The following is a 17347-nucleotide window of genomic DNA, read 5'->3' on the forward strand; positions in this document are numbered from 1 at the left end:
ATTAGGGCAGAGGCTGTGCAACGAAAGGGACGCGGAGGGCTTATACCCTCCGGGCCCCCCGAGTCTGTACAGGGCGTTGCCCGAGTCTGCCGGTCGGCCAGTCGGCCATACAACCAATATAAGAACATTTCAATGACCCTTACCCAGCTATCTACTTCTCGGCATCCCCCCCCCCCCCCACCGCTCTACAAGAAGCAGGCTCCATATGGATACCAGTACGCCAGAAGATAAAGATAAGGACACGGCAAAAATGAGAACACTGCACCCATAGGCACTAGCACTTTAAAATCATAGCACATTACTCAACTGTTTACATCCCCTGTTTTAATCCCCCGCCCCATCAGATCTAAACCGCCAATTGAGTGACATTATTTATTACTGTTTCTGATTTATAGGCTATTTAAATTAATTAGAGATTGTTTATTGGCTAAAGTGAGAGTCGGAATTATAGCAAATTAATTAGGGAAGAATTTATTGGGAGGGTTTCTTATGATTAATGAGCTTCTGAAATTAAAATTGACCTGTGGCAAATTAATTAAGGAAGGATAATTATTGAGAGGGTTTTATAGTTAATAAGCCTTTAGATTAAATTAATTTAAATTTTAGCTAATAATCGTTGGGAAGTTTAGAGGGGATCTAGTTAAATAGCTAATTAGTAAATTGGCGGATTAGTTTAAAATAGATAGATCAGCTGGGAGGAGGGGGTGGAAGAGAGGGTAGCTTTGACGGCTCCATCAAACCAGGGGGACATTAACAGGAGATGATTGGCCTGGGGATTCCAGTGCTCCTGGGGAGGGGAAGATATGACGGTGGGACGAGGCAGAATTATAAGGGAAGGAGATCGAGACATAATAGTGCTCGACCCCCTTCCAGCCTTCGTCCCATCCCAACGGTGACAGGTAGTGGGGCCAGGTTGAATTACTCGCTGTCATGGGTGCTGGGGACCCTGCAGAAGAAACCGAGCCTGCAGAGCCTGCAGAAGGAACGGTGCCCCTGCCACCTGCACCAGTGCCCCTGCCTCCTGCTGAAGAAGATCCAAGCCCCCCTGCCTCGCCCTCTCTGGTGGGTCGTGTGCGTGACCGCCTTCGTCAGGACCTCAGGGATCGGAGGAGGGCGGCACGCTCACAAGCAAGACGCTCCCTGAGCCCTGAGTGGCGAAAGGATTCTGGCCCTTCTAAGTGTGAGGATGCTTAAGTTTCGGCAGGATCCTGGCTGCTGCTCTGAGACAGCAATTAGCCCAAATGAGCAACAGGCAGCAGAGGGCTATATAGCTGTGGGCTTTGGGAGGAGGCTTTGTGGAAGCAACTAGTCACATACCTGACATCCTAGCGTCCACTCCGGCTCTTGACTTTGGCTTTTGGATTCCTGACTTTGGCTTGGACCTCTGGACCCCCTGACTTCGGCTTCTGAACCTCTGACCGGTGATACCTGGATTGCGATTCTGTTTTGGCGCCTTGGACCCACCTTGCTCACGAGTTGCCGACCTTGGACTGCCCCTGGACTTTGCCTGACTCAGCCCCAGCTCGTGACACTCGCCTCCGTCACTGGTGTTATGCAATGCCAGGTCCATCAATAATAAGACCTCTGTCCTGCAGGAGTTTCTGACCGAACAGGACATGGACCTGGCTTGCGTGACCGAGACCTGGGTGCGCGAGGGGGAGACGGTAGCTCTCTCCCAGACCATTCCCCCAGGATACTCAGTCTTTCATCAGTCATGGACTAGCGGGGGGGGGGGGGGCGGGGGCGGGGTGGCACTTTTCATACGAGAGGCTTACTCCTTTAGGGCTCTTCCGGCTCCAGAGATTCCGGGCGTTGAATGTGTTGGCCTGATGTGGGATGTTGGGTAGGGGTTGGCGATCTGGCTGGTGTACCGACCACCTAACGCTCCGGCCGGCGCCTTACCATCCCTGGTGGAGGCTGCGGCGGGCTGGGCGCTGGAGCACCCAAGGCTTTTGGTCTTGGGTGACTTCAATGTCCATGCCGACGATGCGGCATCCAGTCAGGCGATGGACCTGGTGTCATCCATGGCGACACTAGGACTCTCCCAGGTTGTTACAACACCCACTCATCAGGCGGGACACATGTTAGACCTGGTCTTTGCGGCCAGAATATCAGTGACTGATATTGCAATGGAAGCAGTGCCATGGTCAGATCACTTTGCCCTTAAGGCCCGTATGGAGGTGTCACCCAAAACCTGTTTAGGCGGAGAGCGTATTTTAGCTCACCCGCGGAGCCTGATGGACCCGGAACGGTTCCTAACGGCTCTACGGGATACCTGGCCCGCTGGCGATTCCCTGGATGATCTGGTAGAGTCCTGGAACGATGGGCTCTCCAGGGCCATCGAGGAGATCGCACCCAGGCGCCCTCTGCGCCCCCGCCCGAAACCGTCGCCTTGGTTTAACCGGGAGCTGCGGCAACAAAAGCGGGGGCTCAGACGACTAGAGAGGCAATGGCAGCGTACTCGAGACGAAGTGACCCGAACATCTTATAGAGAGAGTTTGAAGGCCTATGAGATGGCAATCAAATCCGCAAAGAGAGTATTCTTTGCGGCTAAGATTGCGTCCGCAACTTCGCGCCCGGCGCAATTATTTGACATAATTAGAGGACTTACAACGCTGCCGCAAGGCAGGTTAAATTCTATTGAATTGGAAATTGGCTGTGAGGCTTTTGCGAAATTCTTTGCGGATAAAATCGCGTCACTCCGCCCCGACCCCCCTGCCAGTTTGGAGACAGTTAGCAAACCTGAGGCCCTGAGCCTGTCTTCGGATTATATTCTGGATGGCTTTAGCCCCCTCAGCCTGGAGGAAGTTGACAGGATTCTCTTATCGGCTCGCCCAACAACTTGTAAATTGGACCCATGCCCTTCCTGGCTTATTAAATCTTGCCAGGGGGATCTTAGATATCCTGTACGGGATATCATAAATAGATCCCTAACGGAAGGGCACTTTCCAACGCCACTCAAAGAGGCTGTGGTCCGTCCCCTCTTAAACCATCCTTAGATCCGGCCCAATTGGCACACTATTGGCCAGTTTCAAATTTGCCCTTTTTGGGTAAACTTATTGAGAGGGCAGTGGCGATGCAATTACAGACTTTCCTGGAGGACGCTTCCGTCCTTGACCCATTTCAGTCCGGCTTTCGCCCGGGACACGGGACGGAGACAGTGTTGGTTGCCCTAGTGGATGACCTTCAACGGCATCTGGATCGGGGTGGCCCGGCGGTGCTGATGTTGTTAGACCTGTCGGCTGCGTTCGACACGGTCGACCATCGGCTACTGACGTGCCGCCTCGCCGACGCGGGATCAGGGGTTGGCCTTACAGTGGCTTTCCTCTTTCCTGGAAGGTCGGGGACAAAGGGTCACAATTGGGGGGGAGCTATCCTGGAGGCGCACACTCGATTGTGGTGTGCCCCCAGGGGCGGTTCTCTCCCTGATGTTATTCAACATCTACATGCGGCCTCTTGCCCAGATTGCCCGAAGGTACGGACTGGGGTGTCATCAGTATGCTGATGACACCCAGCTCTATCTACTGATGGACGGCCGGCCGGTCTGCGCCCCGGAAAATCTTGACCGGGCATAACGGGCCGTGGCTGAATGGCTCAGACTGAGTGGGCTGAAGCTAAATCCTACGAAGACAGAGGTCCTTTGCTTGGGTCGCCGCGGCCCGGGGGGGGGGGATCCCCCTGCCAGCTTTTGACGGTGCGCCGCTGACGGCGGCGGACAGAGTCAGGAGCTTGGGGGTGCTGTTGGAGCCTTCCTTAAAGATGGAGGCTCAGATAGCAGCCGCTGCCAAGTCCGCATTTTTTCATCTTAGGCGGGCAAGGCAGCTGGCCCCCTTCCTGGAGCGTGACGACCTAGCAACAGTGATCCATGCTACGGTCACCTCGAGGTTGGACTACTGCAATGCCCTCTACATGGGGCTGCCCCTGTCCCGGACTCGGAAATTGCAGCTGGTGCAGAATGCCGCGGCCCGGCTGTTATAAGGTCTCCCAAAGTGGGGACACATTCGGCCGGGTCTTCGGACTCTGCACTGGCTTCCAGTGATGTACCGAGTCCGGTACAAGGTGCTGGTTATTACCTTTAAAGCCCTATATGGCCTGGGACCTGCCTACCTGAAGGACCGTCTCTCCCCACATGTTCCCCAGAGAGCACTGAGGTCAGGAACACAAAATCTCCTCTCTATCCCCGGGCCAAAAGAAGCCCGCTTGAAAGTCACCAGAGAAAGGGCTTTCTCCGTTATGGCCCCCACATGGTGGAATCAGCTGCCGGAAGAGGTGAGGGCCCTGCGGGACCTGGTTCAGTTCCGCAGGGCCTGTAAGACGACCCTCTTCCGGCTAGCTTACACCTAGCTGGGATGAAAACTTGATGTAACTGGCCAGCCATCTGTTTATATGAAATGAAATGTTACTGGTTTTTAAGGTTTAATTGTTTTTATGAAATTGAAATGTGACTGGTTTTTAAGGTTTTAAATGTTTAAGTATCTAATTGTTTTATACTTAAAATTGTTTAAATTTTATGCTTGATCAATTGTTGGAAGCCGCCCTGAGCCACTTGTGGGAAGGGCGGGATATAAATCCCGAATAAATAATAATAATAAAAAAGTTATCAGAGACTGTTAAATAAATAAAATATTTCATGAGTGCTAATTTTTAAAGTGTGTTTTAAGTTTTTAAAAAATCTTTAACTGTGTTTGTCTGTGTCCTTCACTACCTGGCATTACATTTCATGACACACATGACCTGACCCAACAAGGTCTCATTTATGTCAAATCTGGCCCTCAAAACAAATATTTGACTCCCCTGCTCTAAATGGTATGTATCCAATATAGTGCATATATAGTGTTTCTGTCAGAGGCTAGATTTTGAACAAAGCTTTTCTGTTCAGAATTCAGTCTCATGGGGCCACAGACACAAAACCAAATAAGACACCAAACCAAGTTTGAGTCCAGTGGCACCTTTAAGACCAACAAAGTTTTATTCATAGTATAAGCTTTCCTGTGCAAGCACACTTCGTTATTGCTTGCAAATGAAAGCTTATACCATGAATAAAACTTTGTTGCCACTAGACTCAAACTCGGTTCTGCTGCTTCAGACCAGCATGACTACCCCACCGAAATAAGATACTGGGAGTTTCACATCTAGCTTCCAGGGTTTTAAAAAACACCACAAGCCATTATCTGATTAATTCAGTTTGAGTGTGGCAGGTTAGCCTTTCCCTGTGCACTTTCCTGAAGTAAAGTTCTCCCTCCACCTTCTCTGTAGGAAACTATGAAAAAGGGAGCCCCTCGAATGCCTGCAGAGTCTTTTCATGCCAATCAACTCCTAGTTGGTGGTGGCTCAGTCTGGCACCTCCCATTGCAGGCCAGAGAGTCAGAGGGAGCCAAGGAACAATGGGTGGAGAGCAGGAAATGCTGCATGGGAAACAGGATTCAATGTCATTGCCTGCGGAGGCCCCCAGGCATCCCTCCCCACAGCAGCTTCATTCTGGTTGAACCCCAGCCAAGAAAATCCTTGCCACTGAAAGTTCCCGCTTACACTATGCCCAGTCCATTCCCATCACTTCCTGGACTGGCTGAGGATTTTCTTTTTTGCCCATGTTGATGTTTTCTGCTCAGGCTTCAAAGTGAGCATGGGGGATACAAATAGGCTCTGTCCCCTCTGCAGCTGCAGTGAGTGAAGAGAGGGCCTTTGGAGATCTGAGCTCCCAAGCAACTGGACATCCCTAGGCAGAAACCCAGTGTCTTGGACTGGCTAGAATGGAGCTGCTTCTCCTCCTGGGACTCCAGCTATTGCTATAGGATGAGTCACCTCTTTAAAGAAAGCCTCGACCCCACATTTTGCTATATTCCCTGAACTATAAGTAGGGCCAGGCAGACAGGGAGCATTTCCTCCCGAATCAGAGGCTATCTGGTGTGAGTTTCCTTCCAGCTATTCTAGCCCTTGCAAAGCAATGGAGGACGCTGGAGCAGCAAACCTAGAGGATACACATAGTGAATGAGAAACAGCACAAATATTCCTGGTTTCTCCTTCTGGATTTGTGATGTCCGAGTTCTGCTGATACTGGACACATTCAGGAAAATGGAACTGAAAGGAATCTGTCTTCTAGCCTCCTTCTTGCACCTGACAGGTAAAAAAAGTTCTTTCTTCTCAAGGGATTCTGGATTGAGGGAGTGAAATGTGGAAGGGGCTCATTTCCTCTGGCTACTCTAGTTTAGTGGTGGGAATGGAGTTTCAAAGTGCAGCCATGGCTGGAATCCTATGGAAAGACAGAATTTGCCCTACAGTCTGGGAAAGATTTTCATCAGTAGTTTCAGAGTTCCACTGTTCCATGTTGATTTTGTAGAGTCATTTGGATTGTGTACACAACATATCTCACTTATATGTACTATATACATGTACGCTAATTTATTGGTGCCACAAATAATATTGTCGAATCAGAGAAAAAATCCTATGGAAGAAAACAAAAAAATGGCACAAAAATAAAGAATTGCTGGCTCAATCCGCACAAGGAAAGGGGGATTTGTGGCCGGTATCATGAGATATACATATATTCATGTTTGTCAATTACATCATTCCCACTAGCAGAAAGGGATGAAAATTTCACTGCAAACTTTCTGGGCAGGGAGGGAGGTACAAGTCACCCTTGCTAGAACTCCCATTGTCTAGCACAGGGGTGTCGAACTCATTTGTTATGAGGGTCAGATCTGACATAAATGAGACCTTGTCAGGTTGGGCCATGTCTGTACCTATTTAAAATTAGGTAGCAGAGATATAAACTTTTCAAAGGACACAGACAAACACGACTAAAGTTTTTTGTTGTTAACAAAAAAGACTTAAAACATGCTAAAAACATTAGCACTTGTTTGTCTTAAAGGTGCTTTCTTTGTATTACTTCCATGGAATCCAAAGAACTGGGCAACGGAAGCTCTGGCTCTTTCCCTCCCTCCCTCCCCAGGGGACCAGGAGGGGGAGGAGCCTCAATCAATGGAGAAAATTAAGGTTTTGTCAGGCTCTTGTGAGCCTAAACAAGCCTTGCAAAGCAAGTGGAGATATAGAAGGAAGCAGGAGAGAGGGAGAAGGAAGCAGACACGAGCCAGTTGCTTGGGGGCCTGAAAGGAGCCCTCTGGGGGCCTGATTCAGTCCCTGGGTCGCATGTTTGACATCCCTGGTCTAGCGTCTAATTCTCCTATAGCATTTCTCTCATCCACCAGCAAGAAAGAGGCATTCCAGAAAGAGGTGCCGAATATGAAAAAAATATAATAATATAGGCTTTGGGGAAAGCTAACATGGACAGCGTATGGATCCTGTTCAAGGCTCTCTGAACATTCTCCTTCATTATACTGCCTTCCTCCATGATCACATGTAGCGTGCATTCGATAGTTGCTCAGGCATGCTTGGCTTAGCCTTGGAGTTATAGTGAGAGAAAAATTCTGACATCAGAAAATCTCAGTACCCAGAAACCAGTAGGAGAACATCTCTGACTGTAAATTTACCATAACCTTTTAACAAAAAGACTTCAAAGGGAGACTCCAGTGTGACAAGGTTGAGACTTGACTACCTTCTCACTGGGTTGAATAGGACTTAGATTTTTTTATCTTTCTATTACCAAATTTTTATCTTTTTTAAAAAATTATCACATTCCACCCACTACAGGTGCTAACCAGTTTCACATAACTAGTGAATAGTCTATTTCCCCCCAGTTAGATGTGAATTTTACATGATTATGTTTCATTTGATAATATTTCCTGCATTTCAAAGCGACTTGATTAGAAAGTTTGTCTGTTTTTCTGAACTTTGCTTCATAAAATGCCTGCATAGTGAGGATCCCTGACAGCATCCAAAAAAGTGGGCTTTGCAAAAGCATATGCAAACATTTGGGTGTTAGAAAGAATGGAGAGCTGACAAAATGTGGTTGAAGGCAGTTACCAAAGGAACTGAAAATGTTGCAGTATTTGCAAGGACTGGTTCCAGGTTTTGACGGACCCTGAGCAGAGGAGGTCCAGGCTCCCCCCACCCCCACCCACTCATTTGCCCCCATCTGCCTGTGAATCCTTCCCCTGTCCACTCAAAACCTCTCCCATCACCTGCAGTCACAGCTGCCTTCTCTGCCTGCACACCCTTTCCCTGATGATGCTGGCTGGTGGATGCTAGGACTGCCATTGCCATGCCCATCAGAAACAATGATGCTTTGTGCACCCCTCACATGCCCTTCTCCAGCAGCACTAGGCAGCAGATGTAGCTGGGAGCATAGGTGACAAAGCACTCACAAGCAGGTAATAGAAAGGTGTGAGTGCAGGCATCAAAGGAGATGCATGAACAGACAGTCATCATCACTCAGCAGTAGTAGCAATATCATTCTCAGCTCCTGAAAGAGTTTCCATGCAGGAGATAATGTGCAACTTCAATGTAGCATGTTGTGACAAGGTGACTGTCTTATTAATCACGTCCAAAATGATCACCCTATTATTGCATGTTGGGCACACTTAAAGATTTAAATAGTATTTTGATTTACTTGAACAAACCAACAGGGAATGGAATTGATAATTTACATAGTGTTTGGGATTTGGAATTGGTAGACAGAAAGTTACATATAATCACAGAACTGCTGAATAAACGAGCCATTTTTAGACTTAGGGCTGTTTGGCTTTCACTTAAGGTATATTAGACGTTACAATGCTTTTTCTTAGATTTTACTGATTAATGGTTACCTCACTTTTCCTTTTGAATTCAATATTTGATGGTCACACAGACTTGAGAATATACTCAGCTTTATCCCTTTTTGTTTAAGACCAAGGTTTTCCTTCTAGATCCTTTTCTCTGGCAAGATCATTATTATCTTATTTTTAAGATCAATAACCTGGGCTTTGGGCATGTTTAGGGCCTTTCAATGCCACTTCCAACCATTTGCCAAATCATTCCAGATTGACAGTATTTTCACACTGGATATTAAGCTTAAAGCTGGAGAACTAATTGCCCTCTCAGGTTGGGATTAGTTGTTTTACACGCAGACACTGCTTAAACCATTGGACCAGTCTTCTCCTGAGCCTCTTCCCTTTCCAAAGCCACACTATGCCGGCTCTGAAACAGGCTCTGCTTTTTAGGCTCTTCTCACATGAGTCTCTCAACAAGCCACCACTCTCTTCCTCAACCAATCTTCAACTCACTGCCAACGCCAACACTCTTCTTGACAGCTGCAGTTTCCCAATCAGAGCAAGTTCCACAAGCTGTCAATCAGGTCAGTCACCTAACTCTCTTCCAAGCAGCACTGCCTTTAAGCATGCCTCTGCTTGCTGTCTGGCACACCTGTCATCACATGTAATGGTCACATATGGCTACTCCAATATATGTGAGTTTGGTGTAGGGGTTAAGTGAGTGGATTCTTATCTGGGAGAACTGGGTTTGATTCTCCACTCCTCCACTTGCAGCTGCTGGAATGGCCTTGGTTCAGCCATAGCTCTTGCAGAGCTGTCCTTGAAAGGGCAGCTTCTGGGAGAGCTCTCTCAGCCCCACCTACCTCACAGGGTGTCTGTTGTGTGGGGGGCGGGGAGGAATTTGTAAGCTGCTCTGAGATTCAGAGTGATGGGGAGGGTATAAATCCAATATCATCATCTTCTTTCTCCGTTCATAAGGAATTTTATCACTGCTGAAGATTCCTAGATCATTACTGCAGTGTCCATCCTTTTAAAGGATGCTTTTTTAAGGCATTAAAAGTGTTCCCCAGTTCCTCCCAAAAAAACACAAGGACAAATATTTTAACTAGTGGATTAGTTGTTTTCCAAACTCTATCGTATGTATCTCAAAACAAAAGAATAATATTGATTCTTAACATTTTAGACAAGAACTTCCTACTTTGCTAGGGAAATACAGACAGAGGGATCACCACACAGTGCCTATTTATGAGCAATAACAGTGGGCTGGTTGCTTGCAATTCCTCCCATACTTGCTCTGGTGTAAGTCTTGTTGATTCAATAGAATTTTCTCTCAGACCAAGATGTGGAGGAGAATGGGTAGTGACTTAAAAAAAAAAATCTGCCTGTTCCTGTCATCTTTGTGACAGTAGAAAATATATATCCTGTGATACCAAGGTGAGTTCTTCAAATGACAGGGAATATTAACTGATGAGATTTAAGTGTCCCAAGAAGAGCTTTGTAATGATGAGTGATTTGGTGAATCTTGCTGAAACGAATTCTCCTTTCTGTTCTCAACATCTGTAGGAATTAGACCCAAGCTAGGTATTTTGCTGAGCTAGATATCTTTCTCATTTCCAGATCACAGGTTGAACAAAACAGGAGTCAAGTTGCACCTTTAAGACCAACCAAGTTTTATTGAGAACGTAAGCTTTTGTGTGCTCTCTAAGCACACTTCATCAGACGAGGGGATCAGATATTGTGGGCTGAAATACATGCAGTTTGTGGTTTAAGAGTGCAAACTGGCTGTGGTCACATGATAAAACAGTGTGGCTTGGCCATTTGGTCTGGATAGCCATAAAAGGTAATAAAGTTCCCTGCCAATTGGTGTTTTTGCAAATCACAGAAGGATATGTATTTCCTAGTTGTATGGCTTTTATGGCTATCCAGACCACATTGTTTTATCATGTGACTACAGCCAGTTTGTAATAATAATAATAATAATAATAATAATAAACTTTTATTTGTATCCCGCCCTCCCCGCCGAAGCAGGCTCAGGGCGGCTAACAAGACATGGTATACCATGATTTACATAAAACAATTTTAAAATACAGTTAGTACATACATTTAAAAACGGTTACATAGAAAGTTAAAAACTACAATAAATTAAGGTACTATGTTCAATAGATGTATTTGTACTCTTAAACAACAAACTGCATGTATTTCGGCCCACAATACCTGATCCCCTCGTCTGAAGAAGTGTGTTTAGCACACGAAAACTTACGTTCTCAATAAAACTTGGTTGGTCTTAAAGGTACAATTTGACTCCTGCTTTGTTCAACTGCTTCAGACCAACACAGCTGCCCTCTTGGATAGGTCAAAGGTTGATTGTGCCAGAGTGCTTACACACGGTGGGTAGGAATCTGTCACACTTCTAGCCTAGGTGAAGACAAATTGTCTTTCTATTTTCTAGTAGAGATTGGCCTAGATTTTGGAGCCCAGCCAGAGTTTACTGGATGTGAAATATGCTGATATCATTCACTCTTCCTGTCCACAAAATGGCCTTTTCTATTGTTCTTCTGGTGCAGGAGCAATTCTGGATATAACCTTGATAGCCAATGTCCTGAGCCCCTCACATACCAGTTTCTACCTCTCCTGTGTGACCAGTGAGCAGAATGCAAGCCTCCTTCTTGAGAGAGACAATAGAATTGTCATGACCCCACCTAAGTCCAGGTTCCAGATCTACAAGAATAGCAGCAATGAGGTGCAGATGCGTGGCTTCTCCCGTGCGGACCTAGTGGGCATCACGTACTGTTTGGGACAGACCCAGACAGAACAAACTAGGGTAGTTTATGTGCACAACAACATGAACGGTAAGCATAAAAGTGAGATGCACGCATGACACACTGGAAGATATACAGATTTGTGGTTCCTAAGTGCAGAAATCTCTGTTTACTAAGTGAGACGATAAATGTCTAATTTAAAATAAATGTTTTACAACATTTGTCCCATTATCTGATTACAACAGAACCAATACTAATCAAGTGAAGTTCTCTCTCTACTTTTCCTAGACAGTCCCTGGGATTTCCTGTTTACACACAACAACAAAAAACAAGGGAAACCAAGGATTAGTTAATCCCTTCTCTTTCGTTAATCCTGGGCTATCTACTGATTAATATCCAGGGAGGTAGTCTGGAGCTATGCAAGGGAATTACTCTGGCTGGAAGCAGCTCTACTTCCCTTGAACCTTATGTTTTTATGCTATCCAACATCCCTCAGAGTATCTCTCAAGTATAGACAGCAATATATAAAAAAAAGTTTAGAACAACCTATATACCAGAAAATAGACTAACAAGATCAGAGAAGAAGGAAAATAAATATAATGCACCTGCTAGACAAGGACAGAAAATATCATTACCATAGTATAGAAGCTATAAGGCCTTATACAGCCAAGTTCCAAAAAACCTGCTCAAAAACAAATCTTGCCTTCTGATGTCAGTATCAACAATATTGCATAGATAGCATCTGATCGGTTAGCAATCATTTTTTTTTTAAAGCCATAACCCATTATAGAGTTAGATTCCTGGGTCAAGCAGTGATCCATGCCTTAATTACATCTAGAATGGACTACCCCATTTGGGGCTACCCTTATGTTTGGAAGCTACAGCTAATGGAGAATGCTGCAGCTGGACAGACGGTTGGAGCTAGCTATCAGGAGCATATGTCCCCCATGCTACAACAATTACGCTAGCTACTGATCCACCCCTGAACCTAATTCAAAGTATTAGTTTTGACCTTTGGCTTGGGATGGGGGTATCTGAAGGATCATCTTCTGCAATATGTTTCTGCTGAAGATTAAGATCACAGGGAGAGGCCCTCCTGACTGCCCCACCAACAAAAAGAAGCTTGTTTGGTGAGTGCACTCAATAGGGCTTTTTTAGTGGCAGCCCCATAATTATGAACAACCTTCCAGGGAGATGCACGTGGTCCCCTCACTTCCACTAGGAGGCAGCTGAAGACATTTTATTTAGCACTATATTTGATTAAATTAATCCTAAATTGTGATTTTAAATTTTGGTTTTATGTATTTTTATGTACTGTGTTTTATGTATTTTATTTTGTAAGCTGCCTTGAGCTCCATAAGGAAAAGAGACAGCAAATAAACTTTAAATAAAATTGTTAGATTGCACCCGCACCCTTGACTTATTCCAAACATCTCTTTTTAAAAGGCAATGAACATCATGTAATCAACAGCTTACAGCATTTTTATTTCTAACCAGTAGCAAGCCTTATTTTCCAGAATTCTCAGGATCAAATAATCAGAGATTTCAGATAGATTAGGAGACATTACTGATTTTGTACAGAAACTCACATAACCACAGATAAACAGATATAGCAATGCAGCAAATAGGAAAATATAATGGAGCTACCCAAGCACTTCAGTCATCATCACAGGCTCTGCTTCAAGCACCCCTGACATCTGAAGTTAGACAGGAGGCCACCCAAGGAAGGTCCTTTTCCGTCGCAGCACCAAAACCATGAGATTTGCTCCCCAGGGAGACTAATCTGTCTCCCTTTATAATTATCTTCCACCAACAGGTGAAGACTTTTCTGTTTTATTTGGCATTCCTTTATAAACTTTCAGCTGCCCTCCTTGTTTATGTGCCTGTGTTCATATCTTTACATGTTTTATTAAATTATTTTATAGATATTCATTTGTTTTTAAAACTTATTTTTATGTTATGATTGTTTGCCACTTGGAGACTCAATATTGAGTGGAAAGGTAGAATATGTTTTAAGTAAATAAATAATATATAATGGATTTGATCCCATGATCTGTCAATAGAAGTCACTAATCTTCCTGGCTTTTTCCTTTTCTCAACAGCATTTTCTGACCTCAGGAAAGTCTTGTTTAGCATACAGATATGTGTATGCACCTATAGAGATATAGATGTACATATTCCCCTGACATTAGAGGGTCATTCATTTATTGACATTTGGGAAGCTAGGAAGGGAGGCATGAATCAAAGAGTCTCAGCAAGTGAGAAGTCAAGAAGAATAACTGAAAAGTGCAGAGAATTTCTTCTTGAAAAACTTTGAAGTATATGGGGCATTGATCTGGTGAGGCAGAACATGGGAAATCCAAACTCCATTGCAGATACTGACCTACCCAAAGGGTGTGTGTAAGTTGGAGACTTTGACAAAAGACAAACTCAGGAACAAATTGAGGAACAATTTTACCTCAAAGTTGAATACATTAATTATAAAGGCTACATAAAAATACAGTACATAAAAATACATAAAACCTCATGTAAATAAAGCATTCATGTCATCTATACAGGAGAGCATTATGAACAGTAAACTGATCTGTTCTTGCATTTTTCTCCTCTCTCCTTACGGTATGTATGAACATTTATGAGTGTAGTAGACAGCATGCGATGCTTCAGTAAGTGCTGAAAAACTCAGAAGTTGTCCCCCCCCATACACAACCAAGAAAGGGATAATTCATAGTGCAGCCCTCTGATGAAGAGGGAAGAAAAAACTCTATAGGCCCTACTGTCTAACCCCATTTGTGTGTGATTCTTCAGCCAACCTAGTCCCAGAAAAGGCAACACAGACAGTCAGCCTCTTCCAGTCAGCTGAGCTTGTTGCCAAGATAAAGCATGAAAAGAACACCGATATTTTGTGGAAAAGGAATGGTAAGTACTCTTTTTTCAGCTGCATGGCCCTGGCGAGATGTAGTCCAGAAACCTGGTCCTCTAGTGTTCCACTTGGAACACATCTCTCTGTAAAGATGGAAGGACACAATTGTCTCCTGGATCTATCAGTCTTCTATTTATTCTGGCATGTATACATACCCCTGCCTTGTGGCATGGCAGTTTGGTGTAGTAGTTAAGTGCATGGACTCTTTTCTGGGAGTACCAGGTTTGATTCCCCACTCCTCCACATGCACCTGCTGATGTGACCTTGAGTCAGTCACAAGTTCTCGCAGAGCTGTTCCTCTCAAGAGCAGCTTCTGTCAAAGCTCTCTCAGTTCCAGCTACCTCATAGGGTGTCTGTTGTGGGGAGGGGAAGGGAAAGGAGATTGTAAGCCATTCTGAGACTCCTTCGGGTAGTGAAGGACAGGGTATAAATCCAATCTCTTCTCTTCTTCTTTGTACTTTCTCAGGTCCTCCTCTGTCTAACCAGTCTCTCAAGGCAAAGAGATTGGCTATATGGGCATCAAGCTGTACATGTTGTATTCCTGAAGCTTCTTATGCTTTGTAACCTAATTCAGAATTGGCTGGGAATTCAGAATTCTCATGCTTTTTTTGCCTTTTCTCTGTGCAGGCTCCTTCTATCAGACCACAGACAAGGGTGAGGTGAAGGGGAACCAATTCACTCTGTCCCTGCCATCGGTGAGAGTAGCTGATGGTGGGGTTTATAGCGCCTCATTTATGGGGGACAGCCCCTTGTCAAGTGCTTCCTACAGGCTAATTGTGCGAGGTGAGATGGTGTCGTGCAGACTGTACAATTTCTCTAAACCCTGATAAATTATGTGTGTAATCCCTTTCTTGGGTCATTAGAAGTAAAAGCATTCTTGTACCTTTAAATAGTTGCATGGGAGAGGTAATTTCAGCAGCTGCAGTTTTTCCTGCTCTAGCACCACAATCTACTGCCCTGTTCAGTTGTTATGACTTTGGCACTCCAAGCTTGCTTAGCAAGAGGGTGAGCCACCCACAATCTTCCTGATCAGTGCAGTCACCATTTTGTGCAAATAAGGTAATGTGCCTCAAGACACTGTGTGATTGCAGCAGACTAACCATCTACTTTTTTGGGAGTTCTTAGGGCCAAACCAGTTGAGACATCAAAGAGCTAAAGGCTAATCAGTAGCTCCAGGGGGATGCTTTGAAGATAGGGAAGAGTCGCTGACTGACAGGGTATTTAACTCTTCCCACTGTTACCCAAGCTGGAGCCACAGAAGAAAAAAGTAGCTTTAAAAAAGGTTTCAGAAAGGAATAACATGAAACCTTCTAGCCTCTGTAAACCAGGGTGGATCTCCATAGGGGTACCCCAAAATAAAATTATAGAGAAAGAGGGTGAAAGGGAATGATTGTAAACACAAATAAATAACTACTGTAGGGAAAATAAAAATAATAAAAATGTAAAGAACCTACACTAGACACCTGAAAACTGTTTCTCTAAGCAATCACGCCCACACCCACAAAATGGTGCACTCATAGAAGGTAGATGAGAGATAATTGGAAAGTTTTAGGAGTGGGACATACAGCCTTAAAACTGAGGCTTGATGTCTGGAGAGGTCCAGGGACAGATGCAGCTGAGATGGAAAAGAGGCCTGGCAAAGTAGTTGCAGGGGTATCCAGGTAATGGGAAAAACTGGCACACTCTCCACAGACTTGGGATAGTCTTTTTCTGGAAAAGGTTTCCAAAGCTAGACATGGGAACCCACTTTCCCAGAAACACGATTGGTCCGAGATACAAAGCTTGAATTTGACTGGGCAGTTTGAAGGTAAAGGCAGTCCCTGTGCAAGCACCAAGTTGTTACCAACCCATGGGGTGACGTCACATGAGCCAGCTTAACCCAGCTTCCACTGGGATCAAACTCAAGTCATGAACAGAGTTTAGACTGCAGCATTGCAGTTTACCACTCTGTACCGCAGGGCTCCTAAATTGAAGCTAGCTGCTGTCAAAATCTGGCAGGAAGATTAGTAGGAAAATATCTGATATTCGGGGGTGGGATGATCATAGGATGGTTTTAGCATATTGACAAAGAACTGGGCATGAATGATGGGTTTAAATGCCCTTTGATGGCTCATTCTGGGTGGATTGGATGTTAGGCTGCCTTTATCAATGGGTGGATTGGATTAGCGGTACTTAAGGGTTGCCCAACTGCTTCTAGCTGGAAGTTCATTCAAAGTGCCTTGATGAAATATTTCTTGGAGAAAGGGATATAATTGTATTAGGCATGCCATGGGACTCGGCAGACATCTCCAGGTGTGTCAGAATATTGGGTGATGTCCTTAGTGTTGAAAAGTATTTTGTTATTGAGAACGATAGGCCACTGAGCTGGGGGAGATTGCACACCATAGGAGTATCCTATGATGCTTTCCTTGCAGCAACATCCTTCCTCAATTCCCAGCAATTTCCAGTATCATGGCTGAAGTCAAGGTGCATTTATAAGACCCACACACACAAGCTTCAGATTCCCTGGCTATTTAATGGTGGAAGACAGGAGGGCCTGACATGACTTGGTCCATGGGGTCACAAAGAGTCGGACTCGACTGTGTGACTGAACAACATTAAATCAAAAAGGCCAAAATAAGAGGGGACCCCTACTTCTAAGGGTTTCAGCTGGAGGAGAGGGTGGGGTCCTTATACCTCCCCTGCTCTTTCATCCCAAAGTCAGAACTCAGATTTATACTTAGTTTTGCCTCAGTTTGAATTCTATCGGGAAACATTTCTCCTCCCACTTCCTCACAGCATCATGGTGCTTCTGTGCACCTCCCCCCGGGCTTTCATCATCTTTTCTGTGTTAGGGTTACCAAGTCCAACTCAAAAAATAACTGGGGACTTTGGGGATGGAGCCAGGAGACTTTGGGGGTGCAGCCAGGAGCAAGGGTGTGACAAGCACAACTGAACTCCAAAGGGAGTTCTGGGAATCACATTTAAAGAGACTGTGCTCCTTTTAAATGCCTTCTTTTCATAGGAAATATTGGAGGATAGGG

At 45.1% G+C, this 17347-nt stretch overlaps 1 protein-coding gene across 2 annotated transcripts in view; it reads left to right on the forward strand.

Annotated features, from left to right (window-relative positions):
- Nucleotides 1-5713: 5713 nt before the first annotated feature.
- Nucleotides 5714-17347, forward strand: part of TIE1 (tyrosine kinase with immunoglobulin like and EGF like domains 1) — a 43401-nt gene continuing 31767 nt past the window's right edge. For both annotated transcript variants that reach the window (XM_060231638.1, XM_060231640.1), the window contains exons 1-4: nt 5714-6121; nt 11210-11494; nt 14210-14320; nt 14952-15107. In XM_060231638.1, coding sequence (XP_060087621.1) covers nt 5989-6121; nt 11210-11494; nt 14210-14320; nt 14952-15107 — 685 coding nt within the window. In that variant the 5' untranslated portion in view covers nt 5714-5988. The remainder of the gene's footprint in view (nt 6122-11209; nt 11495-14209; nt 14321-14951; nt 15108-17347) is intronic.

Source organism: Heteronotia binoei, chromosome 2, assembly GCF_032191835.1.
Source record: "Heteronotia binoei isolate CCM8104 ecotype False Entrance Well chromosome 2, APGP_CSIRO_Hbin_v1, whole genome shotgun sequence".
Classification (NCBI taxonomy): domain Eukaryota; kingdom Metazoa; phylum Chordata; class Lepidosauria; order Squamata; family Gekkonidae; genus Heteronotia; species Heteronotia binoei.